The sequence below is a fragment of the Agelaius tricolor genome, unplaced genomic scaffold, assembly GCF_023055355.1.
Source record: "Agelaius tricolor isolate 1412-34295 unplaced genomic scaffold, bAgeTri1.0.p SCAF_16, whole genome shotgun sequence".
In the NCBI taxonomy this organism is placed as follows: domain Eukaryota; kingdom Metazoa; phylum Chordata; class Aves; order Passeriformes; family Icteridae; genus Agelaius; species Agelaius tricolor.
The window spans coordinates 6,867,726-6,895,540 of record NW_027269276.1 but is presented as its reverse complement, the minus strand read 5'-3'; the positions used below and the strand labels follow the sequence as shown (position 1 = coordinate 6,895,540).

The window sequence follows — 27,815 nt, the reverse complement described above, 5'->3', positions numbered from 1 at the left end:
TTCACACCAATGAACTACTGCAAAAAGTCATAGTCTTTGGCTTTCTAGTCCTGTAAGACTTACAGGTTCACTTTTGAAATAGCCTTGTCTAGCTATTACTTGTCAATGCTCCCTTTCAAGTATTTCTTAAATTCTGGAATATTTACAAATAAAGGAAACTGCACTACAATCATACCTGAAAATTCTGGAAAAGTTCTGCACACAGAGCTTCATATTTTTCAAGTTCCTGTTCTGGCCGGTCAAGCACTGGCCTTGACCTCAATTTATTCACATCTGTCTCCAAGTCACAATCCTACAAAAGAAGAATTAGAAAAGCACGTGTATTACACCTGCCCCATGAGATGATCTCAGCCATCAGTGAATTGAGGATAAAAACAGTGTCTGAAACTTTCACAGTCAAAGGCTGCTGTGCATTAATGTGCAGCCTCACCCATATCAGAGGTGAGAACCAAAGCCAAACTGTGTCAAGAATTCAGCTATTGCATTATAAAAAACCCAAATATCCCCAAAATAAAACAACACAAAAAAAAAAAACAAAAAACAAACAAACAAAAAAAAAAACCAACAACCACACACACCAGGAAAAGTTGGAGCAAGAGGAAAGTATGAAGACATGTCATTGATGACTGGGCATTACATTACAGCATTATTCAAATAATTCAACATGTCTGTGTCCCACCAAATGCCATCAAAGAAATTATTTGCTCCTGACAAATAGATTCATTTCCAAAGCTGTTATAAAAAGAAAAAAGTAAAATTGCCTGAATGCACCAGTGCCCATGACATTTCAAACCCTGAGCCATACTTGGGTCACAAAGCAGAGTCTGAAGAGTTGTTTGGGCAGAGATGAAAAGGCAGTGAAGAGCTGCCAGAAACAAGAGCTCAGCTGAAAAGGATTTGCCACTGAGAGCATATTGATGCATAAGAAGCTTCAGATTTTGGATGGAAAAGAATAGATGGCTGATGTGGTGATTTTTATTTTCATAGAGCTCTAAACAGCTCCTGATGGAAGGGTAGAGCCAAGTTTCAGTTTGGTTGGTGTTGCTAGCATGCATGGATATGTGTTTTGTTGCTGTGAAAATGTTTGCAAATCACATCAATACCAGCAAACGCTGTGCAAAAGATCTTAAACAAAAAAAAAAAAAAAAGGATAAGCTGAAAGTTCATTATCCATTCCCTGCTTGCTTTCCCTTTAGCAAGGCTTTTTACAGGAGATATATGACCAGCAAACCAGACAAACAGTATTTAAAACTCATATGCAGAATAAGCTCTTAGGCAAAAAAAAAAAAAAGGCAACCCCAAAACTGCTTACATCTACTTGGTAAATCCTTATGAATAATGAAATAGCTCAGAAGCATAGAGGAGCTGTTACTGAATGAATAACTAATTAAAGAAGGAGATAAATCCACTATGAGCCTTATTCCTAATGAGCATCTTGACGAGCTCTAATAGTCAGATAAAAACAACCAGACAGGGGCAAGTTAGGACACTCAGATAATGTGGGGGGGGTTTAACTTCCTTTTTTTACTGGGTGACATCAGTTTAATATTTGAGGAGAAGAAGACAGGGCAAGTAATGAGAACTCCCTTTCACAGAAGTCTCAATCATTTCTAATTAGACCATATTTGCAACTTAATTTCTTTAATTTGCTTTCCCAAGCCACTTTATGTGGATAAGACTTATTAGCAGCATCCACTACTTTACATTTGCATATGAGCTAGTTTGTATTTTCACAACAGAAAAGTTTGCACCCTCATCCTCAGCTGGTAGAAGTTTTTTTTTTTGCCAGTTAGGCCACTGAAGGAAGAGTGCTAAGGGAGAATTCAGAGAAGTATTGAATAATTCATTGTATTATTTGTCTGTGCACAGCAGCAAATAAAGAAGGAATATAGGTTCAAATGCACCAGCTGTGGCTTAAAAGAACTAGCCTTTTCCTCAGGGTAGCTGCACAGCCCAAATATGCTCTGATATGGGAATAAAGAGAGGGTTAGCCTTTCCTAGATGATAAATCAATTTCCCCTAAGTGCCATTTTCCTGGCATATGCCTAGTGGATCAAAGATCCACCATTTATGCCTGACTGTGGATGTGATTCTGCGCAGTCACTGTGCAGGAACAGAGTCACCAAACCCCCTCCACCCTGGGTGACAAGCATGACAATCAATAGAATAAATGCAGGGCACTTTTTAGTGAAATTCAATGCATTCTCCTTGCCCTTTTTCAAGCATCCTCCCATTATCCATGTAGTGGGTTCACGTGGGACACATGCACATCTGCATTCTCTGCTTAGTCTTTCAGGGTGTCAAAATAGACAACAATATGTTTTATTTTTCCAGTATGCAGATAATTATGGGAACTATGGCTTGTATACCTACTTCCTCTTTACTCTCCACATCCTCATTATCCCAGTCTTTTTCATCCTCTTCCTCTCCTTCACTTTCACTGTCATCTGCAGAAGTAGGAAGGAGACAGAGACAACGGTGTTCAACCCAATATCCCCCTCATACCCCAAAGAGAAATACATGTAAATTCTTCTATGTGTGCCACACAGTCCACAACCCACCACAACCCTGATTAAAGCAAATCCCATTTGTTAATCTCATATAAATGAATTTGGCACTAATTCACCCAGTTTTTAAAGCTCTGTTCTCTTGGACTCAAGCGCTGCCTTTGAAAACCATGACAAATGTCCCCATGATATGGATCCAACTCATTTTACAAAGCAATACAGAGATTTTCTGCTTGGCTGCAATGATATTACAGGATGCTCTTAATCTGTATTATCTAGATTAGGGTGTTTTACTGCTATGATTGTTATAGTATTTCAGCATCTTCCACACAAAATTGAATGTAGCAAAAATTGCTCTGTGTATCATGGAGCCTTTTCTGCAGAGTAGCTGTCCTGCCTGTGCTTGAGCTCTGCTTTCCAGCAAGAACTCCCATCTTTTACTCATGCAGCATGACTACTGCCTGCTTTTACTTTAGAAAGGATAATAATTCTTGCAATTCTTCACTGAAAAAGCTGCAGGGCAGTTTTCACCCCCCAAGCAGCCAATGCACAGGAACAATTACATCTCTGTCTGCTACTGGGGAGCAATGGCATCTCCAGCCTCTGCTATACTCACTCTGTTCCTTTATTTGTTGGATAACAGAATATTTTTTTTTCCTTTTCCTTCCTCTTTTACATCTTCTCTCATTTATTCTCCATATAGACCCTTGCAGCTTCAAGAAGACCTGGGAGTAATTTCTTCCCTACTGAGTGACACTGTAGGTTATCAGATTAATTCAAACTGTAAACCTCAGGATTATGCCAAGTCTCCCTTCACCAGATCCCACACTTAATTCTCATGTCATGCTCCTTTTCCTCCTTCTGAACTCCACCCTTTAGTTATTTACCTTCAGATCCCTCACATGGAGGTTCAGCACTGGCATTCCCAGGAAGAGGGAAGGAATAGGAACTCCTTACAGTCACCACAGGCAGATGCTCCTTGGGGTAGCACTTTCTCAGAATATGAGTCGCAGTAGTTATGATAGGATCCAGATTTTTACAGGATAAACAGTCCTAGGAAACAAAGGAGAACTACATTAAGAATAGTATTTTACAGCAGCCCTGCCTGTCATAATCCCCAAGAGCAGAGCCACTCTTCTGGTGAGAACATCACTCCCTTCACCACTCATGATTCGCACCCATAAACTGCGGCAAAACATCGTAATCTTGGTTTTCCAGTTCTGTAAGACTTACAGGTTTACTCTTGAAAAAATCTTATTATGTGTGTATTTTGGCTGCCAAAACATGCCAAAATCTGTGCTTCTGCAGCTTCAGCACAACTACACCCAGAATCATGCCAAAACTCAGAGACAAACAGAGTTAACACCTCTATTTCAATGTATTAAAGGTACATAATGTCTTCTCAAAGAGAATACACTCCCACTGTACTCTCTTCTCTGTGGTTAAATCGTTAGGCCCAAAAGCTATTCTGAAAGATCACTATATATTACCTAATCATAAAATAATTAATAACTGCAGTATCCCACAATTTCTACTTCTATAATCCAGAGGAGAAAATAGACATGTAAAGATTTTTTAGAGCCCAGGTATACTTTGAAGACACTGAATACTTTGTATTTTTGTTGTACTGCTGTGCAAGTGAGCTCCTCAGACTTTTGTTGCAAAGAAAACAAATCAAAATCCCCACAGAACTAAAGAAAGACCCCTTGAGACATCATAGAAGTGATCTATGTCTTCATACATCACAGTGTATGTCTCCAATAGAACATTAGGGAGTTTGGATAAAGGAATGATAATGCTGCACAAAGGCAAAGTTGATAAGCCAATGGGTGCAATTCTCAGAAAACCCAGCCCTTGGATTTGCCCAAATACAGCACACCCAAAGCACAGCCTCCATCAGTGTGAGTCATAAGTGCAGAATTCTACCCAAATTCACAATTTTCACTCTGCCTCTCAGCATGTTTTCTTCAGTGGTTTGGAAGTAAGACTGAGCTCATCAGAACAGGAATGCAACTTAAACCTAGCAGTATGAATATGCTACAAGGCAAAAGAGAACTATTGCAATACTTTCTACCACTGTTTCATGATTTTGCATCCCTGAGGTAGAGATAAAATGGAACAACCAAGAGGGGAGAACAGATGCTTCATGTCATTGCCTGACAGCTCATAGTCAGCATTTGGGCTGGACAAAAAAAAAAAGCCAAACAGACAATCCAAGCATTCAGCAGAGCCAGGCAGAAGGCCAAAAGAATGTAAAAAAAGAAAACCATAAAATGACCATTGGATCACAGGTTCTGCCTGACTAACCTCATCTCCTTCTAGGAAAAGGTGGCACTGTTTAGGGGTGGACTTGAGAATGCTGGGTTAATGATTGGATTCAATCTTAAAGGCCTTTTCCAATCTAAATGGTTCTGTGATAAAGTACTTTATTATAACCAGGGACAGGAAAATGGCTGTACTGGGGTTCTTTTGGTTGGGGAGGATTTTACTGTTTTCTCATGTATGATTGAATGGCATTATAAGATTCAGTGGGATTAACCAGGATTCCTGTAGGGAGGCTAGAAAAAAAATCATCTAAAGCTGACATGCTTACAAGACTCACTACAAGAATTTTAATATGTATTTCTGGCTCTCTGGCTGTTTGGAACTAGGGGGAGAGAAAAGAAAATGATGAAAGCATCTCTGAGGAAAGTTTTATTTTGGGTAGAGCAAACACCAAGGAGAACTGGTTTCTATTTCTGTTTCAATTTGTTCACTCCTTCATATGGTTGCCTTTGTTTGCTTGTTATTAAAGGAAAGATTAGGAAAGTTTGTCTACATGTGGGAACAAGCTAATATTCTCAACAGTCTACTAGTTTAGTTTACTAAAACTGATCTGTTTTTGCTCAAACAGTGAATGCAGGACTGTTTAATTGCCTGCCTTGGGACAACCTCCTTAATTCATTGCCAAGTGAATTTAAATAGTCAAGACCAAGGCATGTTCATCCAGACAATGAACTTCAACACATGGAGTTACTCAGTGATGGAATTACTCAGTGATGCTATTTGGAAGTCATTTTTCTGAGCAGCAAATTAGCTCAGAAGTGCAACCAAGCCTTCAGATACCTTAGAGGGAATTTGTGGGACTGTTTTCATTACTGCTCATAAAGTGCTCTGAGGTTCTGAGGTAACACTGTTTACAAATGGCTGAAAATGATTACACCAGTGTATTGGAAAAGCCCTTTTTACTGACTACCTGGGAAGCAGACAGGAGACTGCTCTGTACGTGTGTAAGCTATCCCATTTATTTTGTGGTGGGATAATGTGAATGAGGGAAGAGTAAATCCTTAGCTCAGAAAACTCATGTAAAGCTAACCTGGATTCAGATCTGCTTTTTAATCTCCACACAATTTTTTCTCCACTGAATCTGGAATAGGACAGATATTATGGCATGTGATATATAGGGGGAAAAAAAAAAAGGAGGCTTCAATATGACAGTAAGACAAAAGATAGTGATGCTGATTGATGCTCCTACTGGCAAACAGAGTAGAATATAGGGTAATATTATCCTAGAGTAGTAGGGGAGGCTGAAGAGAAACAAGGCAAGCTTAAGAAACCAGATGGAAAAGTGATAAACATTCAAGATAACATTCCATGCAGCAGTATCTCCTAAAGCACATAGAAACCTGTTTTCTTGTCTCAGAGTAGGCAGCTCTGTCACTGCACACAAAACCAGACAATGCTGATGTGAATATACCATTTAACTGTCAGGAAAATCAAAGCGCAGCTAGGAAAAGGGAATGGGAACAGAAAGTACTTCCTTTCCATGAATGATTTCATTATCTATAATTATTTTTTATTCTGGGTAGGAGTAGAATTCAAAATACCTCTAAATTCCCCTAAAATATCTCTAAACTCTCCTCAAATTGAGTAGCAGTCACTTCTAATCTATGTGAGGTGACAGTTTTTGAACTACTGGCTATTCCTGTAAAGAAATAAGCTTAAGGGCTATTAAAAGCTCAGGTATTTCATCTGTCCATCAGCCTGGACAATAGGCAGCCAGAGAGGTTGCAATTGAAAACCAGCCTTGTAAATAGAATTTCCACTGGAGTCTAAAACAAACCCATCCTGGAAAAATGGCTTTCATTTCAATAAATATGTACGTATAAGAAAAACAAAAAACCCAAACAAACAAAAAACCCAAACAAACAAACAAAACTTAAGAAGTTTCAGCAGAACTTTTCTACCCAGATTTTAACACTGTAAAAATCTCATTAGCTGCTCAGAGTCTGGTCCAGGTTAATCACCAGAGCCAGTGCATTCCCTAAAGGCACTAAAATACTGTCCACACACAGAGTCATTGCTTTCCCAATCAGGAGTTGTCTTGTTCTGTCTTCATATCTTTCTCTCTTGCTACAGCCTGTTGTCTGTCTCAGGAGACAAGATTTCCCATCTTTCTCTCATGAAAATTATCAAGATTTTTGTGGCAGCAGCAGCCTCTACCTCAGGTTAGATAGGGAAGAGCATGAGTGAGATCTCCTAGGGCTGACAGACTCCTGCCAGCACTTATGTCTTGGAGAGACACTGCAAGACTGACAATATCCCAAAGAAGCAGTGAGAGAACATTGAGCTTTGAATCTATTAACCTTGGTTATTTCTTGTCCAAGGTCTCCCTAATAGCACACACTGGGAAAAACACAAACTGGAGGCCCCTGAAGCTGCCATTTCTGCTCCATTTCTGACCTTTGGAAGGATTAGCATTTTCAGTGTTTACTGGAGCCTTAGGATGCCTTTTCCTGTTTGTGCACCCAAGGTGACCCCAAGTTTGCGCTTGCCATGGAGTTGCTCCAGGCTGAGCTATCAGGAGGTGTTAGCTCAGAAAGCTTCATGGGCTGTGGGAGGCTCTTGAGAGGGAACATCCACCCTCAGCAGCTCTTTCCATCCACACTATTCATGTTTCTCCAGACCAGGGACTTCTCATTAACAGAGGCCAATCCCTTGGGAGGTCTGCTGGCTCTGGCCACCTCATCCTACCTAGAGAAAAGGTCAGTTCCTCAAGAGGAAAGTGAAGCGAAAAATTCCAGAGGTCTCCCATAGGCTGCTGGTAAGAAATGACTCACAGAAGAATCCTTCGTGACAGTGATGGAGAAGGAGAAGAAAAACACACTGAATCACGAGGCAATGGATTTATTTTAAGGGGGAAGGAGACAGGCTTTTCTTTCTGGTGGTTCTAGAGTGGGATAATGCATAGACAGTAAGAATGACAATGGAAACACTCCTAGGGAATCACACAGGTGATTTTCTCTTAGTTCAAAGCAAGCTAAGGGAGCATTTTGCTGAGAGACTGAGGAAACTTTCACTGTTCTGTGCCTGCCTTTTCTATACCTTATAGGCATCCCATCCACAGGACCATGGCATCTTTCTTGAATTTGCATTAATGTTTCACAAGATTAAAATTTAACCTCCTGAAAAACTGTTGATGGATGTTTCTCATTAGGAAAGGCTTGGCTAAATGAGCATTTTGTTTAAAAGGCTAATTGAGTGGAATTATCTGGTTATTGTAAAGGAAAATCTCACAAAAGACCTAAGCAATTTCCCTATAGAGATATTGCATCATTCTTCAGGAGACGTCCAAGCAGGCAGCAGGATGCACAGGGAAAGAGAAATAAGCACTAAAAGCATGAACTAGCATTCCCATAGGAATTAAGATTTGCTTTAAACTGAAACATTTCAGCTTTTCTAAAGTACTGTGTAAAAGTCAACAGTTCTTCATGTGATCAGTTTTTTCATCTGTATGCCCTATCCTGAATTAATATAATGATGGAATTTCCTGCAGTGAGATGCAGAACCCAGCCCTAACCACCAAATCCCCTCATTTAAACACAAAAAGCACCATTTACCTGCACACTTGTGAAGAGAATCTCCATTCCCCGGGAACCAAGGAAAGTCTCCCTGCCCAGCTGGATGTTGGTGATGTACTTTAGGCAGAGCAGGAGACCCCTACGGATGTAAATGTAGTTGTTGGAGACATCATTGCGGTGCCAGTCTTGGTAGAGCCTCAGCAATTCCCCCAGGTAGCCTCTGTTCACTGCCCGGCGGCTGTTTGACTCTGAAAAGGAGAGAAATGCTGAATTTAACTCCTTTCTGTGTGGTAATTGGGGCTACTCAGTGCTTGAACTCAGACTTTAACACCTATTCATTCTGGCTTAATGTTCTCAGTTAAAAAAATATTTTTTAAACTTCTTTTAAATTTAAAATCTTGTTTGTTAAACGTGACCCATGTTCTTGGAACATTACATGAAAAAACACCCCCAAAAACACAACAGTGTCTTGTCTGGAAATAGGAACCCTCCAGGTGAACCAAACCATAAGTCTGCATCTCCTTCCAAGTGCTAATAAACCTAATTCCAGTTGCAGTGCCACAAGATTTCCTGGAGCTACCAAAGCTCCTGAGGAGTAAGCTGAATAAAGTAAGAGTAGTCAACAGCATAAAATCTTCACCACAGTGCTGCACTTCAGTCCTGAGAGAACACCTTGCTGAGATCAACAAATTCAAAAACCTTGTAGTTGTACAGTCCTGCCACAGCCAGAGAAATTATTTTTGTCTTCTAAATGTATTCCCACAAATACCTGTATAATGAAAGCCATGAATCAAGTGATTCTGGAAACCCACAGTATTTAAAAATAAACAGAACACCAACATGACCGGTAGCAGCTGGGGCTTCTTTTCTGTTGCTTCCTGGCACCAAGATTTTAAAGGTCACATTCAGGTAATGTTTAAAGGCTTTACTGTATGGGCAAGAAAATTAAAAAAAAAAAAAAAAATAAGATTTATAAGAGCTTGTGATGTAATACAAAGTCTGCTGAGTTTCTAAAGCACATCCCTTCACCTACTGCATTCCTTGCCCTGGCCCTCAGGACAAAAAGGAAGGCACACCAGACCCCAGGCTCCCTCCCTTTAAACCAACCCAGCCTAAATTTTCCTGACTGGCCCTGCCATCCCTTGCTGTGACAGGCATTAAAAGCTGTCAGGAGCTCAGTAATCAACTGGGGGGCAGGTAGCATATGTAAGGCAGGAGCTCAGCTCTCTGAATATAGCACTCAGCACTTGCAGCTCACAGCAGATGGCTCTTGGTACCAGAGCTGGTGGGCTGCAATCCATTTCCACTTCATTAAACAAAGTGCCAGAGCCTCTCACACCTGGAGCTTTAAATCCATCAGGGGGGATTCACAGGACAGGAGAAGCAGCTAGAGGTCAACTGAGAGGATAGGAAGATGCTGCCTGAAGAAAATCAGCAACAAGAGAAGCCATGGAAGGAATAAGCAGGAAGCAGCAGGAGCAGCAAACCTCAGTCCCAGTGATGAAGTAGATGGAGACATTGGAAAGGGGAAAGAAGTCACCTGAAGTGAAGCCTTCCCTCAGTCTGCTCTCTGCAGTAGATGAGCAAACCCTCACCTGGAGAAAGGATTGGAGGGTTTTCCTGCTACCTGGCCTGGTCCTGCACATTTCTCTGCCATTGGCACCAAGCAGCACCGCCAGCCCAGGCTGCCAACTCATTTTAATGCTGCTCTGCAGCTTCACAGCACCCTGCTGCCATGGCCCTGCTGGCCCCACAGCAATTCCAGCCCCACACAGCCCTGCCCAGGCTCTCACACAGCTCTCCAGCCCTGCCTCCCCTTGCTGGTAACCACCTACACTAACTCTGCATGCTGAGGCTCAGTGGTTGTCAGATGGAGAAGGTCACCCTCCTCCTCTGACCTTCACTCTGTATTTCTGTTTTCTATTTGACTCTCTGTGAGAAAACTTTAATTGCTTGAGAATCCCTTATCAATCCCAATGATTTTATTCATCATTTCCTGTTAATCCTCAACCAGCTGTCATGTTTACTAACCTGTAGGATGACTAACCCCTTAAATCAGTCAATCTTCCTTGAAGAATTACTCAGGAAGCTCTGTAAAAGTCAATACGTGTATAAAACATGACAAGAAGAACAGAGTTGGGGAGCATAAGGTAGGGACAATTTAGATCAGACTCAGAGCTTCCCTGAGCTGTTCAGGGACAGATGAAATTGGACTAGATCTAGGCTTTCATAGCCTCTAGCACACAGTGCTTGAAGTCTAAGCTTTCTGTGTCAATGTCAATAGCAAGAGGGAAGAACTGGGAAGCACTGTGTGTAGAGCTTCTTGGGGAATTTGTTGAAAAAAAAAATTCTCTCTCAAAGAGTGTCTGTGATCTTTTAAGACAGATTTCCACATTTGAATCTCAGCTCCACAGGGACCAAAACACACAACTGTCCTATGCTTTAGTTTTAATACACATTGAAAAGCATGGAGGAAGGTGAGTGGTATAATTTTGCTGTTTCCTCACGTGTTTTCTGTAGTACTCACCACCTTCAGGATCAAAACAGTCTCTTTTCAAAATGAAGCTGAGATAGTCTGTTCTGTGAGAAAGAGATGGAGAGGCAGGACTAGATTTCCCTGAACCCTTTGATCAGAAGCAATGAGAATTAATTGCTGAAGGGGCAAAAAACACATTAATTTTGTTTCTCCTGTCTGATTTCATTGATTCTCCTCTGCTCTCCTGTGCTGTCAGTGTTTTTCTTTTTTTTTATTTTCCATTTTTTCAGTTCTATAGTCAATAAAGTAGTGAATAAATGAAAGAGGAAGTATGCCAAGATCTCCAGAAGGCAGAATAGAAAAAGGAGGCCTCCCCACCTGTCTGTGTCTGTTGGTCTCTCCATCTAGGGATGCACCAGCATGGGTATCTATCTATATTTTGGCACAAATACAGATGGTGGAAATGAATCATACAGGTACAAGCAGCACTGCACAGATTTGTAGGCAGCAAGAACCACCCCTCCTGGAGTGAGTGCATGCAATCTGTGTGGTAAGTGGCAAAATGTCCTGTCTTTTGACCCTCTTCCTGATATTCTTTAGTTAGGCCCTTTCCCTCTCCCTGGGTATGGTCAGTAGCCAGTGGAAATGGAAGTTTTCCTGCCATGCAGCTTTCAGAGGTGCCCAGGGATGGTTCCTCCTATTTTGAGTGAACTCAAGGGGTTCCTATCACTTGAGGCCATCAGTGGGAATTCAGCACCAACCACAAAAAAAAAAAAACTGTTTTGGCTAAAGACTGGGCTGATCAGTGGCCAAAACTGCATTAACAGCAAAAATCTGACTATACATCAACCCCTTTAAGCTATCCATATCTGAATCACCTATGCAGCTCACCAGAAACATCTGACATGAGTCTCCAGCCAACAAGCAGAAGCCTCAAATGGTTAAATTTACATCTAAATTACCAAGGGGAGCTCACTAGAAAGAAATCCCCAGTTTTGACAGAATTCTCATTCTGTGGTGGAGGCCTAAAGTCAGGTTTTCAGTCTAGGAGATTAAAGCCTCATGACCACCAGGGCTACTGTGGACGTTTCTGAAGCCCTCTCTGCAATCCTGTCTCCTTTGAAGTGTTTGCCAAGAACACAGGTACCCCTGGAAAACATGCAGTGTATTTAATCAAAAACTGAATTACAGTCAACCTGAAATATGATGAGCAATGCACTGCTTACCAGGCAGAACAAAGAGATATTTATCTTTCTGTCTATCTGCTTAAATCTCTTTGTTGATGCCACTCAGCTGATTCATTATGCCAAGAACATACATTGCTACAGCTTGGAGATAAGAATACTCTGCTAAATTAACCCTATAGCCCCTAAAGCAGTGAAAGGAATAAGAAAAACTCCAACTTCCCCACTCTGCTCTGATGATTGCCTCTTAGGAATAAAAAATGCAAGCTATCTCCAACAGCAAAGAGAGCACAGCTGTTTTATTTGGTCATTGAGAGGCCACTTTTGCAGAGAAAAGCACAAGGGCTCTGTATAGACACAAAGTTAATTATCCCCATGAAGAAACCAAGTCAAGCATGAAGTGCTGGGATCACTTCAGACTGAGTGAGCTCCACAGCAAGAAGGTGGTATTAGCTCAACTCATGTTGGAAGCCAGAAGGCTGCACTGTAGTTTTGCCCTAAACAGTTTCCCTTTCCTTCTTTGCTTTTCAGAAAACCAGAAATAAAATTAAAAACAAAAATACAGGGGCACAAAATCTACAGTTTGATTTTTTTTTCCTGACTGAAGTGGTTTGAAAGAGCTTTTATAAGGACACCAGAATTTGGAAGACTTCCTTAAATAGAGGCACTGAATTTACAGAAGCCAGATCATCACTGGAGGGACAAACACTGCCCATGCCAAGACAAGGAGGTAAACAAGCATCATTAAGGATGTCAACAGAGAATAATGCAGCTCCTCAATACTTAGTTTTTATTACACCTACCCTGAGTGGCAAAACATCAGGAAGTTGCCATGCCCCAAGAGAAAAAGCCAACACTTTGCTCTGGAGCACTGAGTTACATCAGTTTGGAATATGTCTATGAATGAAGAGTTTTGGGGAAAGGAATATAAAGGACATAGAAAAATTATTTTCTTTCCCACAAAGTGGTTCTTCTCAAAGAGATAAAAGTATAGAATCAAGACTGAAATTTCATTCTGAAATTCAGGAACAAAAAAAGACAGACACAATGCTTGGTTTAGGTTATCATGAAAAGAACTGCAAAATTCAACTCTGATCACAATACCCAACAAGATGTGATCATGGATTTAGATCCAGGCTGACACTGGAGTTTGAATCCAGAGGTGGATAATAAGGATTTCAGTGGATGATGAGAGATGGGTACCTGGTGCAGTATGAGGCAAATCCCAGACATTGTGCTGCTGGCTACAGGAACTGGGATGGTTTAACAATGGGGTATTTCCACTCGAGATCAAAGAGCTGCCTCACTAGATCTTTGTCAAGCATTATGAATTCAGTAGCAGCGAGTGCAGGCCTTTCACACTCCCTAATCTGCTTCTGTGCTAGAACATCCCTTTCTCCTCCTCAGAGTTACTTGCCCCTCCTTGATGCCAACATAAAAGGAAAAGAATGACAATGATTATTTTATCCCAGGGGACATAAAATATTTTTATGGTTTGATAGAATAAAAAGTGGGTAAAAGGTTAAATAAAGGCTAGTTGATGGAAGATGGGAAGGAAAGAGTAGGAAAATGAGAGATGAAAAGCTGTGCAAGAAGATCAAGATAGCAAAAGAAGGGAGATTTAGAAAGAGAGAAGGGAAGGGCCATCAGCAGTAACTGCTGTTAGCACCCAGAATAGTCTTGATGAAATCAGCACCATCAGGAGGTCACCACAACCTGTCTTTGTAAGTGGCTCATTACAATTTTCCCAGGCAAGCACTGCACCAAGGGCCCTGCCCGTTCCCCCAGCCTTCCCCCTCAATATCCGCTCAGCCAATGCCTCCGAGAGCAGCTCCAGCTAATTTCCTTACAGACAGGCAAGCCAGTGATTCTGGGAAGCACAGATAGTCAGGAATAACAAACACGACCAAAATTAGATTAAAATAACCTGCTGATAAACAAATTACTCACCCAAAATACACACTGGATTAGGCACGGTGGGGATCCCTATAATCACAACGCCACCGTGTGGCTCCTGCTCCCTCACATCCCCTCCAGCCTCAGCACCCCTGGCCTGGCTTTGTCTGGGCTTGGGTAGCAGGTGTCCAGTTTAATTCCACTGCCCCCAAACTGGGAATGGCTTGCCTGGTTTATTCTGGGGTTTGGGGTCACCAAAAGCAATAGACCCTATGGCTAGGAGTGCCCTGAGGGCATCCCACATCTGCTCAAACAGGCTCCAGCCCCTCCACACCTTGATCTTGGAGACACAGGAGTGCTCCACAATGAGCTCCTCAGGCCTTAATACAGAGCTGAATCAAGATATGAAAACACATGTACAGAGAAGAAGTAGAGCAAAGCCAAAGGAGGCTGGAAAAAACCAGCATGTTTACTCTGGGGCAGAGAGAGGAGACTTTGGGAAAGTTTCAGTGCCTCACCCCATCTCAGTTTATCTATATCTATCAGGATCTGCCTCCTCCTCCCCACCCTGGCCTGTAATGAGCATCTAGAAATTGAAGGAGGAAGAATGTTCATTAGTAACACAAGGAAGTTTGACTGTAACCACTGTAGATATTTACCAATCAGAATGTTCAGCCTTATTATAAAGTCAGAGTTAACATGGTGGAGAGACAGCAGATTCAAAAAAAGGCGGCCAGGCAATGGAGGCAGAAGTTGCTGTGAGCTGTTTGCTGTGTGCATGTGGCCATGGCAGGTGGTGAACAGCAGCTGGGAGAGCATGCAAGGGCTGGGATGTGTGCACAGAGATAGGTCAGGAGTGAGAGACCAGCTGATGATCAGACAAGAAATGCCTTCTCCAAATCAGGAATCTGAGCTTTCACTGATAGGAAGGTGTAGCACTGCCATTAGAAAGGACTTCAATTCTTTCATTATTCACCATCTCTGATTATCACCACGTGACAATCACTGGATACAGGGACTCAGCACAACCAAGGTGTCTCAGCTCTCACTGGGTTTCCAAGCATTTATTCCCTGCTGTGGATGAAGCACAAGTTTGTTGTGCTCCATCACTTATTACTTTAGGCCACCTTATACTTCCCCCTCTGAAACACAACAGCAACAATTTCCCAGGCCCATCTGGGTTGGAAATGCTTTCTTACACTGATGTCTCTTTCCCAGGCATATCTTGCTTCTTGCAGTTATGCACCTGATAAGTGAGCATTTAGCATCAGCTTCTGTGGGGAAGGAGACAGAAGCCAAACAGTTTCCAGCCAGCCCATGGCTCTGCAGGTGGACAAAGTCTCAGGTGGAAGCCTGAGATGAAGATGGATGTTGCTGGCTCCATCAGGGAGACACACTGCCATCTGCCTGCTCCCTTTAAAACTGCTTTCTCAGTGCACAGAAGAATAAAAGCAAGAGGGACACTGAACCTCCAGCTCAGCCCTGTGTAGAACCACAATCCCCCGGATCTCTTTGGGCTGAAACACTCAAGGGCAGGCCTAAAGGGGTACCCCAGAATGGCCATGTTCTTGTCCTGTCTGTCTTACAGCCTTCAGCAACATCAAAACACAAATCTCCTCACCATTTTCCAGCAAGATTTTCTCTAAAAACCTCACAATAATCAGTCCACTGCTGTAGCACTTTCCAGGATTCCTGCCTTCTGTTTAGCTTACATCCCAACTAAAACATGCTCAGGTTCCTCTGGCTGCTTTGCTGTGCACAGCTTTACCCCTGTTTTCATAAGCAATTTTCAAATGCTATGGCATTCACCAGATTTGATTCCTACCTTTCCTACACCCCCCCAAATGCACTGAGGCCAGGGCCACAAATATGTTAACTGTGACAAAGAAAGATGTCCTGGTGCAATCCTGAAAAAGAATTCATCACTCTTCCAAGCATGGTGAATTTATCTCAAGGAACCAGAGCTGTTTCTCGCATCTCCTGACCCACACTTCCCAAAAGACACAACCTGCTCATTTGTATGCAGCTACCAGAGCAGACTGCTCCAAAAGCCTGGAGCTTCTCATGCCCTGAACCACAGGACAAGGAGAAAACCAGAATACGTTCTTGGCCACTCAGAACTGCAGAAATCATCCAAAAAACACCAGTCAGGCTGACTTCTGGTATGTGATGCTCTATTTGATTTTACAGCATCAGCACCATTTCCTAAATACCAGCTCCAATACCTTTAAAAAAAAAACAAACCCGAAAATAGATGTCTTTTTCTAAAATCACTTCACCATTCACACTCAAACAACATTGCTGTTATTTACATCCTTTTCTCCCCTTCCATGGAAGAAGCAACAAATTGGGAAGGGAAATAAGTATTTGTCACTGGCTGGAGAAATTCCCCATTCCTCCCATTATACCAAGCCCCAGGACAATCAATGCTCTCAAAATACTCAAAATAAGGGGCCAGCCTGGCTCCCTGGGCACCCACAGGGCTGGAGCACTCCAAGAATCAGAACTGGTATAGGAAACTCCTGCCTCTTTCCTGTGCATTGTTCTTTGGGACAAAGGGATGAGGAAATACCAAGGGAGAATGAGGTTTAACAGGATCACTCTGTCCAGCAGCACAGCACAGAAAGGAAAGTCAGAAAGAATATGAAGAAAAAAAGCTTACTTGATTTCAGCAGAGCTGCCAGAGCCCCAATGGCTGCCCTGGGGAAAGAAGAGAGATGGAGAAATAATGTCAATTTCTTCAATAATTTTCGTAACCTTCATCTTCACAGTCTTCTGGGCCAGGCTTCCCAGATGGTCTAAACTGACAGTTTATGATGGACTTTGACAGAACTGCAATATTTTACACCAACAGAGGATCCAGCCTCTGCAGCTGACTCAGTTATTCCAAAAGACCATTAGCCCTTTAGCTTTACTGTTACACTGATTTGTAGTGACCATTAAAATTTAAAGCAACACCCACAAAGTGATCTAACAAGTCTTTAAACTGCTGCCCCAGAGCTTTTTCTTTGTACCAGAGACTTAGCACTTGCCCACTCCAGACACAAGTGCTTCTATCTGCATCATCAGATAACTTTCATATCAAGCTGGGACATCAATGTCAATATTTCCAGCAAAATCCCACTCCTTTTTCTATTTTCCTAAAACAAGCTTCACCCCTACCCTCCTTCTCAGTTTTAACAAAAAACAAAACTGATTTTTTTTTAATGGAAACCACACCTTGCATTGCAAGGATGTGTAGAGGGCCCCATCAGAGGAGGACTGGTAGGAAAGGTGCTAAAGCTCTGTAGTAAAGTGGCTTGCAGTGAGTAAGGGCAGGGACAGGCATTTCTGAGGACCTTCTGTGTTGTTCCATTGTGCAGGTAAGCAAATGAACCTGCCTGACTGCTTTGGCTGGGAGCTGGTCACTAACATTTGCAGCTTGAGAAGTTGAACTGAGACATCATTGCTCCCCAACTTCTGGAGGCAGGTTCCCTCCTTGTGTGGTAAAATCTCCATCCCACTTGTCTCACAGAAAACCTTCTTTTCCAGTCATGTTCTGCTGGAGCAAGATCCCTGTTCTAACATGGCTTACTGCTGTGAAGCTTCAAGTGCCCAGATCTGCTTAAATAAATACAGCTACAAAAACCTCCATGTGCAAGGATTCCTTAAAATGTAATCTTGTCACAAACCAATCCCCAAATAAAATTTTATTAAATCCCATACTGAGCCAATTATCATCCTGCAGCAAGTAAACATTTTTTTGCCACCAAGCTCCTGTTTTTTGTGTGTCCTAACAGCAGCTGAGAGTAAGATTCAAGAGCTGGTTCTTGCTGATACTGGGCCAACATCTCCATCTAAAGTCATTCTTTCATAATGAATCTGTCAGAGTTCAAGAAGAGCTTTACAAACTGCAAAGAAAACACACTCAAATACAGATAGAACAGGAAATCAGTAGCTAAAAATCTCACCAGAGGAAGCACAGCCATGCTTTCATTACTTCTTTAGCACCAACTGAACAGGAATCATTCAGATGGTGCAGGAGTAATGTCATCCCCCAGCTATTCAGCCTGCTCAGAAGAGGAACACTCTACAGCCACTGATCACTCAGTCTCTCCACAAGTTCAAAGCCTGGGACAATGTAAACAACTCTAAGCAAGTTCAAATTCCACCCAGAGCATCTCCCAAAGCTCACCCTCCAGTATGTCTTTAAAGAGGGACTGCTCTGCATACCTATATTTTACAGGCCTAATGTGATGTCTCAATCACCTGCTAGAGCAGCAGAGCAAGGGAGGAATGACCAGAATATCTCTGGCTCCAAGCAGAAGAGTTCTCAGTATTTCCTCCAGGCATCTGTTTTATGTTGTAGGTGCTTATGAGCATTGCTAAGAGTTTCAGCAGAGCTACACTGCTGTCATAAAGACAACACTGCCAGCAAACCTCCCTTCAGACAATAAATCAACAAATCTGGATCTTCCAATACTTTTGGGGGAGGTCTGTGAACCACATTGTACACAGACAACTTCATTCATCCTCAAAGGATTCCAGAATTCCCAGAGCATGTTCTCAGCCTAGTCTCCAGTCCCAGCTGTCCAGGCCTGGCAGACTCCAATGATATGCATTGAGAGAAAAAACCATAAAAGACATGAGGATAAACTGCAAAACAGGTAAAATAATTTTAAGGGATAAAACAGACTTACCAAGACTAGATCAAGCCAGCCTAATTTGGTATTTTTCTTTGATAAGAAAACCAACTTCTTCTACACAAGGGAAGTGTGGTAGATCAATTTATCTGTACTTCAATAAAGCATTTGATATGATGCCACAATGAAAATTATTAGTCAAGCTGGAGATCATGGGGATTAGTGTAAGAATTACAATGTGGGAAAGGAATTGGTTAAAGACTTCATGACAGGAGTTGTGCTGGAAGAGGAATTATAAGTCTAGAGGGACCTTATGTGTGGAAGTCCTCAAGGATCTTTTCAGACTGATCTTATTTCAGCTTTTCATTAATGACCTTGGCACAAAAAGTCAGAGTATACTAACAAAATCTGCTGACCGTGTGAAGTCAGGAACTGCTGCCAATAGCAGGGAGTTCAGAATATCTTTCAGGAGTAACAAGATGTTCTTGAGTTCTGAAGGAATAGAAATGTGATGAAATATAATAGCCAAAGTGCAAGGTTAAGCATTTAGGGTTTAATAAGGATTACCGTTATGACCAGGGGCTCATAATTTGGAAATGAGTAGAAGGACACCCTGGATATATGAGCCCATTAAGGGATAAGGACAAGCATAACCAGCAGGGTGACAACCATGAAAAGGACAGATCAGGTCTCAGAAAACCAGTGGAGAAGGGAGCATGGACATTCTCATAGAAGGCTTCACCTGAACAGCTGTGTGCAGAACTCAGAAGGAGCCATGCAGAAACCTGCCAAGGAAATCATTATGGTACCAGAGACATAACTCATTAGGAGTCTTAAAGATCAGAGTTTAGTCACCCTAACAAAATGATAGCCAAGAGACAACTGGATTGTTCCCCTCAGACACACTTGGGTGGCAGAGAAGTAAACACTGAGGAAGGCAGAGAGAAACTTAGAGCTGAGGAAAAAATTTGGCCCTAGGACAAATGGATATAAAATGGCCATGAATAAATTTAGCTGGAATTGAAAGGATGGGTTTTAAGCACTGGAAAATGAAGGCATGAAACATCCTCTTGGCAGCAATGGGACAAACAACCTAATGACTTTGAAAAGGCAGCCTGGATTGCTTATAATGGGACTGCCAGGCCCAGTTGCCAACGAGGAAGGGGTCTGAGAAAAGTGACCCAGGAATGACTGTACCCCTATAGCCTTACATTTTAAACATGGATATAATGGGAATGAAATGAGAAATATGTATTCTAAGTGCAGAGTTAATCAGCCAGCGCAGAAAAGAGCAGCTGCATCAGCTTAAGATGGAAGTCCAAAGAGTCCAGTGTCCTGTGGCCAGCAGTGCCAAGGAAAGCATGCAAGGCCACAGCAGATACAAAGTGCTAGGACTTGCAGAACAGATTCAAACTCCAGCAGTTTTCAGCCCAGAGATCCCATAAACTTGCTTTGGTGCCTTTGGGAGGGGTTTCAACTCTTAGCTGATTTTGCTTCCATATGTGTGCCTGAGAACTTCTGAACTTGTGTAAACTCCTGATATTCATAATTATCCTGGAAAAGGACTTCACACCTACATTTGTTTTAAGTTTGGACTTTCAATCAGCATTGTAATTTGCACATTAAGTCAGGTGTTAGCCACCCCCAGAATATTACCTATCTTTGATGCTGAACAAAACCAAACACACAAAACACCTTATGGGAAACAATAAATCATAGAAGAGGAATAGAAGCAGAATAGGCTTTCACTGAAAGCAGCAGCAAGACCATTGAAGCATCAGTGAGGCTACAGCAAGCCAGGCAAACGGTGTTTGTGATAATACCAGCACCTCTTAGCACCACATGGCAAACCAACAGCATCTTTGCTGGCATCAGGAGATATAATAAGATGAGTAAGCCTGGGACAGGAAAGCAGAGAAAGGAGTTCATAAATTGTGTACAAGAGCAAGGACAGGGCAGGAGGAAGATGAGAACAGGAGGGAAGGTTTGAGAGCACAAGAAAGATGACTTGATGAGCCATATGCCAGACCAGAGAAATTGATACCATGCCCAGAGCAAATCTCTGTATTTGTCTCAAGAAGGGATGGAGGGGAGATGAGGAGGGGGAAAAAGGGATTAAATCATTTTAAAAACTTGCCAAATCTGTCCAGATGCCTTCCTCTGATTTTCTGATTTCTGTGGTAATACATTAGCCAAATCTTAGCTGTTTCATCAAGTCCAGTGTATCCCAAAGGAGACTCATTCATATATTAACCAAAAAAAGAGTCATAAATAAAGTTGCACTGTCTTATAAAGCATAATAATAAATGCTGCTCCATAATCAGAAAACATTAAAAACTCCCTGTAGTAGCAGTCGAGACAGCCACTCTGCAGAATGGAAAACTTTGAAGTGTTTCCAAGTCAGCAGCTTGGATATCTGGGCAAGAGTACAACTAGCAGACAGATAGACAAATGCAACTTCCAGATCCTTTGCTTAGGAACCAGGAGCAACAACAAAGAAAAACTCTATGTCCCAAGCCAAAGCACAATTGGATTAGCCAGTAAAACCAGGCTGTTAAAGAGCTGGACAAAGGAGCCCTGTGCCTAGGTCACCCTTTCAGATCTGAGCTGCCAGGATATTTTTTGCTGGAAATCACTGCAGGCAGGGGAGCCTGAAAACCAAGATCCCTTCTGTCTTCTTCTGCACTCTAATCTCAGCACAAAGCACTCTGATGGACAATCCTGGGCCTGTTTCTGTCTCTTGAAGCAAACAAAAGGACTCCTGAAAATACAAAACCCCACACCAGAAGAGATACAGGGTTGACTGCATGAAAGGATTTAAATACTCACACATTGATGGTGCACAACCACCCAGGACTAGCCTGGAACTATGGACAGGGCACAGCAGAGAAGCCAAAGACTGGATAAAGAAATGAACCAAAAGGACTCTGCAGATCAGCCCCCAAGTAACTTAACCACCCTTCCTTCTGTGAAATTGTGCTTTCTACATGCTAAAACTCAGAACACCCTCTTCAAGTTATTGAATGAAATCCAATGCCTTGGTGCTTTATTATTAACATGTTCAACCTGATGCCTATTTCCTTACAGCAATCACACCTGGATGATAAAGACATAAAACACTATTTTTATAGAAATGTAAGAAAAAGTTCTGCCCTGGCTGAACCCATGTTGGTCAATGCCTCCTGCCCTTCACTCTGCTGTTTCTCATGTACTGACTTATTGCTTTCATGTTTCTCTATACCACAAGCAGTGTGGGGAAGGAACCCTGCAGTATGTATTTGTACAGCACCTGGCACAATGGACCCTGACTCAGAGCTCAAAACCTCTAAGCTTCCACAACCCCTCTCTCTCCAGGCAGAATTAAGTGTCCTCAAGTGTACACACAACCTGGCTGCATTTTGCCTCAAACCCCTGGGACTTGTACTCAACCACTGAAATTTATGCAGTCACAGAACCACTGACTGTAAAGATGATTGCACATTTGACAACTGAGACATTCAGGAACAACACACAGGCACCACAGCAATAGGTGCTTTATAAATCCCACCAGAAGGAAGATCTCATCTGAGGTAGATGCCTTGAAAGTCATTTTCCCGTGGCCCAGAAGTACACACCTGAAATATTTCAGGCACTTGCACAGTGATTTGTTTTAAAGACTTAAAAAACCAAGAGTTTCACGAGTCTTGGAAATATGGGTGGGGGAAAGCTGCTTATGCTGCTGGCATTTTCATAGCAGTGCTAGTCTAGGACTTATGCAAGAGCACCCATCATCTTATCCTCTTTAATTCTAGCTTGTTAGCAAGGCATTAAAACTTACACTGAAGGCAACATTTGCTTACAGTCTGCAATGTCCTAGACCCTGCCAACAGGTGGAGTTGGGAGATCCAGCTGTTGTGTACAGATGTGCTTTCAGTGTAATGCTGAAAGATGACAGCAAAAACCCCACACAATCCTTTTTCTAATGGACACATCCATTCCAGTGGCCAGCATGTCCCAGGTTCAGCTCAAAGCCTTCACTGCAGCATCTTCCAAACATCTCTGCCTGCTCTGTCAGGTTAAAATCAGAGAAAAGGCACAGCCTTCCAGCCTCTTTCATCTCTGCCTCCCAGAAAGAAGAGTGACTCCAGGCTTATCCTCCAGGCATCCTTACAAGTATCCTACTTTTTCTTGTGTACAAGTACAGGAGTGGAGACAGCTGTATCCTAGAAAGTCAAGCTAGTCTTTACAGCTCTAAATTAAATTAGCTTCAAAGTAGTAACAAAGAAGAACAAGGTACATGAAATGCCCTTAAAAGCTTGCCAAAAGAATGCCCAGGCATTTCCCCCAGTGCAGTGCAGGGCTGGCACTGCCTCCCCAGGCAGAAGCCACACCTCAGAAGATTGTGTCAGCTCCCTCCCCAGGGTCAGATGTCACCAACATGGCTGAGGCTGTGACAGCTTGTCATTCACATCAAGATAAAGAGGCTGGAAGGTTCACAATCAGGCAGAATTCTCAACAAATTCATCACCCAGGCAGTTCCAGGCTGACAGTGTGAGAACCCAGCTCTCCCACCCCAGGGACACAAGGAAGAGGACTGGGAAAGGGGGTCAATACTATCCTTGATTGATTAAGAGGAGTGATGAGGACACTCATTGAGGCCACATCTGCTCACAAGCACCAGCAGAGCCCTATAGAACATCCCATACACAGTTAAAGTGTGTCAGGGAATGTGGTTAAATCCCCCTCCTTCCCCCAGGCAGCTGTCTTCCACTCCCCATCCACTTACTACTCATTCAAAAGAGCCTGGTGTTCTTTTGGCTCACTCCTGAGCTGTCATTTTATTTGTAGCTCACCCATTCCCAGCAGCTTTTTGCTCTGGAAACCACAGGGATTGACATGAAGACTCTGCTGACAGGAGAGTGTGTGCCCCACACATGGGGGAAGACACCCAGCCTCATCTTTTTTTACTTCTGGATCATTCAGCCTTAAACTGCTCTGAGTGCTGTGTACACCCAGAGTAAGGGCAGGGAGAGGGATACAATCCATGCACCCTGCTTAGGGCATGGTGAAGTCAAATGACACTTCTTGGTGACATACCCAGCAACCCTGGGCTCAAATCTCAGCAGGACAACTGGCCCTTCTTCTTTTAGAGAAATTGAACTGCAGGTGCTTTGTCTCTGATGGTGAATGATTCAGGGAGAGTTTGGGGGTACCCAGGGGTTTATGATGCCAGAAAATAAGGCTGCACACACACCATATTGCTGGCAAACCACTGTAAGATTTTCATTTTATGAATACTCTCAATTACTGGCAGTGAAATATCCAAGGGCAGCTTGTGTTGCTGACAGCCCAGGTAGAGAAGTATCTAACATGTCACTGCTTGTGCCCAGAGCTATTTGAGAGCATAAAAGGCAGGCTGGTTTCAATGCAATCAAGGCTAAAAGCCATAGCTCTTCCTGACTGCTGGTTAGTACAAACCATCTCTAAGGCAGCAGTAATCTCAGGGTACAACATCTTTAAAAAGCACTTTGTAGTGAAAGGTTCCCTTGAGCTGTGTTTTAAAGAGTCACCTTTCCTGCATGGAGCTGGGCTGCTGCAAGGGATAGGAGACCTGAGTTCTCATTTCAACTTTTCCTGTGGTTTTCAGAGTTTTGAGGTCTGTTTTGTCTGAGGGTTTTGGTTGGTTGGCCTTTTTAACCAAAGAAACAAACACCTTTCAGGGAAGCTAATTTAAAAAAAAATGTGTACAACATAAGAGACTTGAAAAGGATTTGAATTTTTATGAAGCTGAAGGACTGAGAAAGCATCATCTTCCTTGATGTCTTCCAAGAAAGAAGGCTGACTTGTACAGAAGCCTTCTATTTAAGCAAAAGTCAGATGCTTAAGAATAAAAGAAGGAATGACTTATTTTGAACACAAGATAAAAAACTCTATTCTTTTTAATCTGATGGTATTGTTTCCATATTACAAAGCCCTAGAAATAGATCCACCAGTTTGATTTAATACTGCATTTCACCCCTCTGGCCCTATTCAGATGAAGCACATCCATAAGGTCCAGCCAAAGGAAACTCAAAGCTTAAAATCTCTAGGGAAGAGGGCTGGATTGCAAAGGGTTTTTTTTTGAATGTGCCAAAGCTGGAAGCTGTTTCATGCAGCAGGTGCAAGTGCAAAAAGAAACCTATGAAATTAATCTTCTTGCATGCAATGCATTTATCAATCCCCATGAGCTTCCCAAGGAGGTATCACTGCCCCTGTTATGCACACAGGTCAGGCTGTTTCTATCCATTACCAAATAGCAAAGGATGGTGGAGAGAGTTAGACCTGCCTGAAAAGCTCATATGCAAGTGGAATATCAACAAAATATGCAGAAGAAAATGTGCAGAATAGGTCACGAAATCTTTCCTGTTGTCCAGCTTCTCCCACTTTTCAACCTCTCTAATGATTGTGGTCCCCAAGTACATCCACACATAGCCCCCCAGCACTAAATTCAGTGTGAATTGGGCACTTTACAGTTTGTTGGTCCTAACTGATGCTGCCTAACAGGAACATCCTTGGAAATACTGGGGTATTCATTTGTATGCCACACGTGCACACAATCCTGAGCTTAATTGGCATTATTAAATCAGCCTCAAATTGAGAGCAATGCAAAAACATGCTCGAGAATCACAAAGTAACATTCTCTTACAGATTCACAATAGGCATCTTGACCTGAATTTAAAAGGTATTTCTATGTCTAAACACGCAGGTAGCACTCAGCAGGATTTTTCAAAGCTCCTTTGTATACTAAGGTCAGAACTACCTTTTAACTGTACAAGTAAATCCATTAACCTGATGCCAGGCTTTCTTTTAAGGTTGCATTCCCTTTCATCCTCACACATTTAAATCTCTCTGAAAATCTGGACATTCATTCAAAAAATTAGATCTCACCTAGGTACCTTCAGTCAGTGCCAATATCCAGTTTTAAGAAATTTTTCAAATGTGCTAGAAAAAAATGCTAATTTTACCCACCACGTGTGCCAAAACAGAAAGCTGCAAAACATATGTAGAACACTGCTAGAAATGTATAATACTGACTAGCTTTGCCACAGGTAAGCATGAAGTTTCAGAGGGGAAAAAAATGTTGCAAATGCAGAGCAGGGAGAAAAGCTTATTAATTTGCCTGGGATTTTCAATAAGGATTTAGCAGAAAAAGCCATCCTGCTCTTCACCTCTCTCTGCCATTCTGTGGTTTGTCTCGCTGGATAGTGAGGGTGGGGATACTGCTGCATGGTGCAGTATATCCAGAGATACACCTGCAGGAAAAGGAGCCAAGGTGTGGGAAGCAGACAGCTTTCCCACTGCCCTGCAGCAGCTTTTTGGACCTGGGACTGCCAGGCTGTGACAGGGGAGGCAGCAGAACTGCCTGAGGACTGAGCAGGCTCGCTCAGAACAGGGCAGATGCTGCAAATGAGGATGCATTTTCTGCAGAAGCTGTCCCTGCAAGCTGGCTGAGCCACCACCCCCAAGAGCAGCACCCCAACACCTGCTGGGACCCTGTCCTTGTCCTGTCCTCCTCTCCACAGCTCTGCAGGACAGAAGTGGGACATCTGGCCAGGCTGCAGGTCAGGGAGGAGGCTCTCTGCATCCACAGTTCCTTGAGGTTTGCAGCATTTCAAAGAACAGCCTGTATGAGACAGCAGTGGGAGCAGCATAGGTAGGGTCCTGAGAAAGAATGAGATTTTTTTTTTCATTTCCCTAGAACGCACAAGAGCCAGAGAAAGAGGTTTAACTGCTAGATCACCCACATAGCACTTTGCCCAGCTAGAAATTCAACCTGCAGGAAGACTTGGAGTCAGACTTTGAGAGGATGGGCAGGCAGACTGCCAGGAGCAGCCACGGCACAGCCTCAGCTTCCCCCCTTCACCTGCAAAGGAGGGGATTTGAGAGGAGGCAGTTCACACCAGCCTCAGTTGCAACACAGGAGCACAGGAGGCTGGTGCTAGGGCAGCCTCTGGCTGCTGAGGTTAGACCCAGCCTAACCTTAACCCTGATCTAGCCACTCACAGACTAATGAATTTTTTCAGTTGCACATGTCTAACTCCTCATTAAGCAATAATCCGGTCACATCATAATGCCTGTTCTTCACAACATTTAGCTAGAATGTTTAAAAGGAAGATAAAGTCAGTAAATGTCAAAATGCAGCACGTTCTGGGTCAAATTCTCTTGATATCTGCTGTTTGAAAGCTGCAGTGTCACACTGGCATAACTGCAGGGGATTTTTAAAGCAGTAATTTCTAGGAGCCTAAATAATGAAAGTTAGGGGTTGTGTTGCTTTTTTCCCCTTCCTCTCCATTGGAAATGTTCCATTTGATATAATTCAGCCAAACTCTGGGAGCTGAAAACAGACCATATCAAATCCAAGGCTGGTAGAACTTAAGGTGTAAATATAATAATGAAGCAACAGGAATAAAGAATTAAAATTAATAGGAAAAATTCTGAGCATTATTGGGATAGTTCTGCCACATGCCTGTTTTTTTTCCACAGAGTAAAATTTGTAAGGTGCTTAAAACTGGAATGACCACAAAATTTTAAGTGCAATTTTAAATAATGAAAAACAAGGAGGAAATTAAGCTTTTGACTAAGCAACAGCTGTTGTGCCATTGCAGCAGATGCCCTCTGGTCCACACAAAGCCTGAACTGTATCCCTTCAACACAGGAAAGAAACACATGGATTTGGTGTGCTGAAGTTATAGGATGGTGCTCTCTTTTCTATTCTGCAATAATCTGTCTTTTGCTGTCTCAGAGCCATGACCTTTCCAAGGTTTGCACTTCAGGGGGAGTTTCCACTCCCATCCCCAGAGCTGCAGCCATCCATGCTGGGAATCAGCAGCCCTGCTCTTCCTCACCAGCCACTTCCTCAAGCCTTCAGGTTCTCCCCTCCACATTCCAAGCCCTGCCTCCAAGCACCTCCCACAGCAGCTCAGCCCTGGGTTTATTTACAGATTTTACTGGCATTGCTGCGATTCCGAGTGTTGCCCTGCAGATAAAGAGATTGAGAAGAGCTGTGCCAGCCTCAGTGAGCCAGAGCCCTGTGCTGAATCTGTGCCACTGCTGTTACAAAACTTTCTCTCCCTAAAAAATTCATTTCACCTTCATTGGCAAACACTCTATTATTTATTCTCTCTATTTCATCCTCTGTTATAATTGTTTAATAACCATTCAAAAGAGCCCGAAAGACTGAAGAACTTGGGAGCTCTCTTTCACCCACTGGAAATGAGTCTCCTGTGTTGCCTCTATCTCTGAATCCAGTTACCCTGCTGCTGCTACAGCTG

The 27,815-nt window shown here is 42.7% G+C and overlaps 1 protein-coding gene across 1 annotated transcript in view; it reads right to left on the bottom strand.

Moving 5' to 3' along the window:
* Positions 1-27,815, bottom strand: part of AGBL1 (AGBL carboxypeptidase 1) — a 246,308-nt gene that overhangs the window by 204,157 nt on the left and 14,336 nt on the right. The window contains exons 5-9 of the mRNA XM_071442058.1: positions 16,566-16,603; positions 8,387-8,595; positions 3,395-3,560; positions 2,374-2,447; positions 176-292 (exon numbers count right to left, since the gene is read on the bottom strand). Of these exons, the coding sequence (XP_071298159.1) occupies positions 176-292; positions 2,374-2,447; positions 3,395-3,560; positions 8,387-8,595; positions 16,566-16,603 (604 nt within the window). The remainder of the gene's footprint in view (positions 1-175; positions 293-2,373; positions 2,448-3,394; positions 3,561-8,386; positions 8,596-16,565; positions 16,604-27,815) is intronic.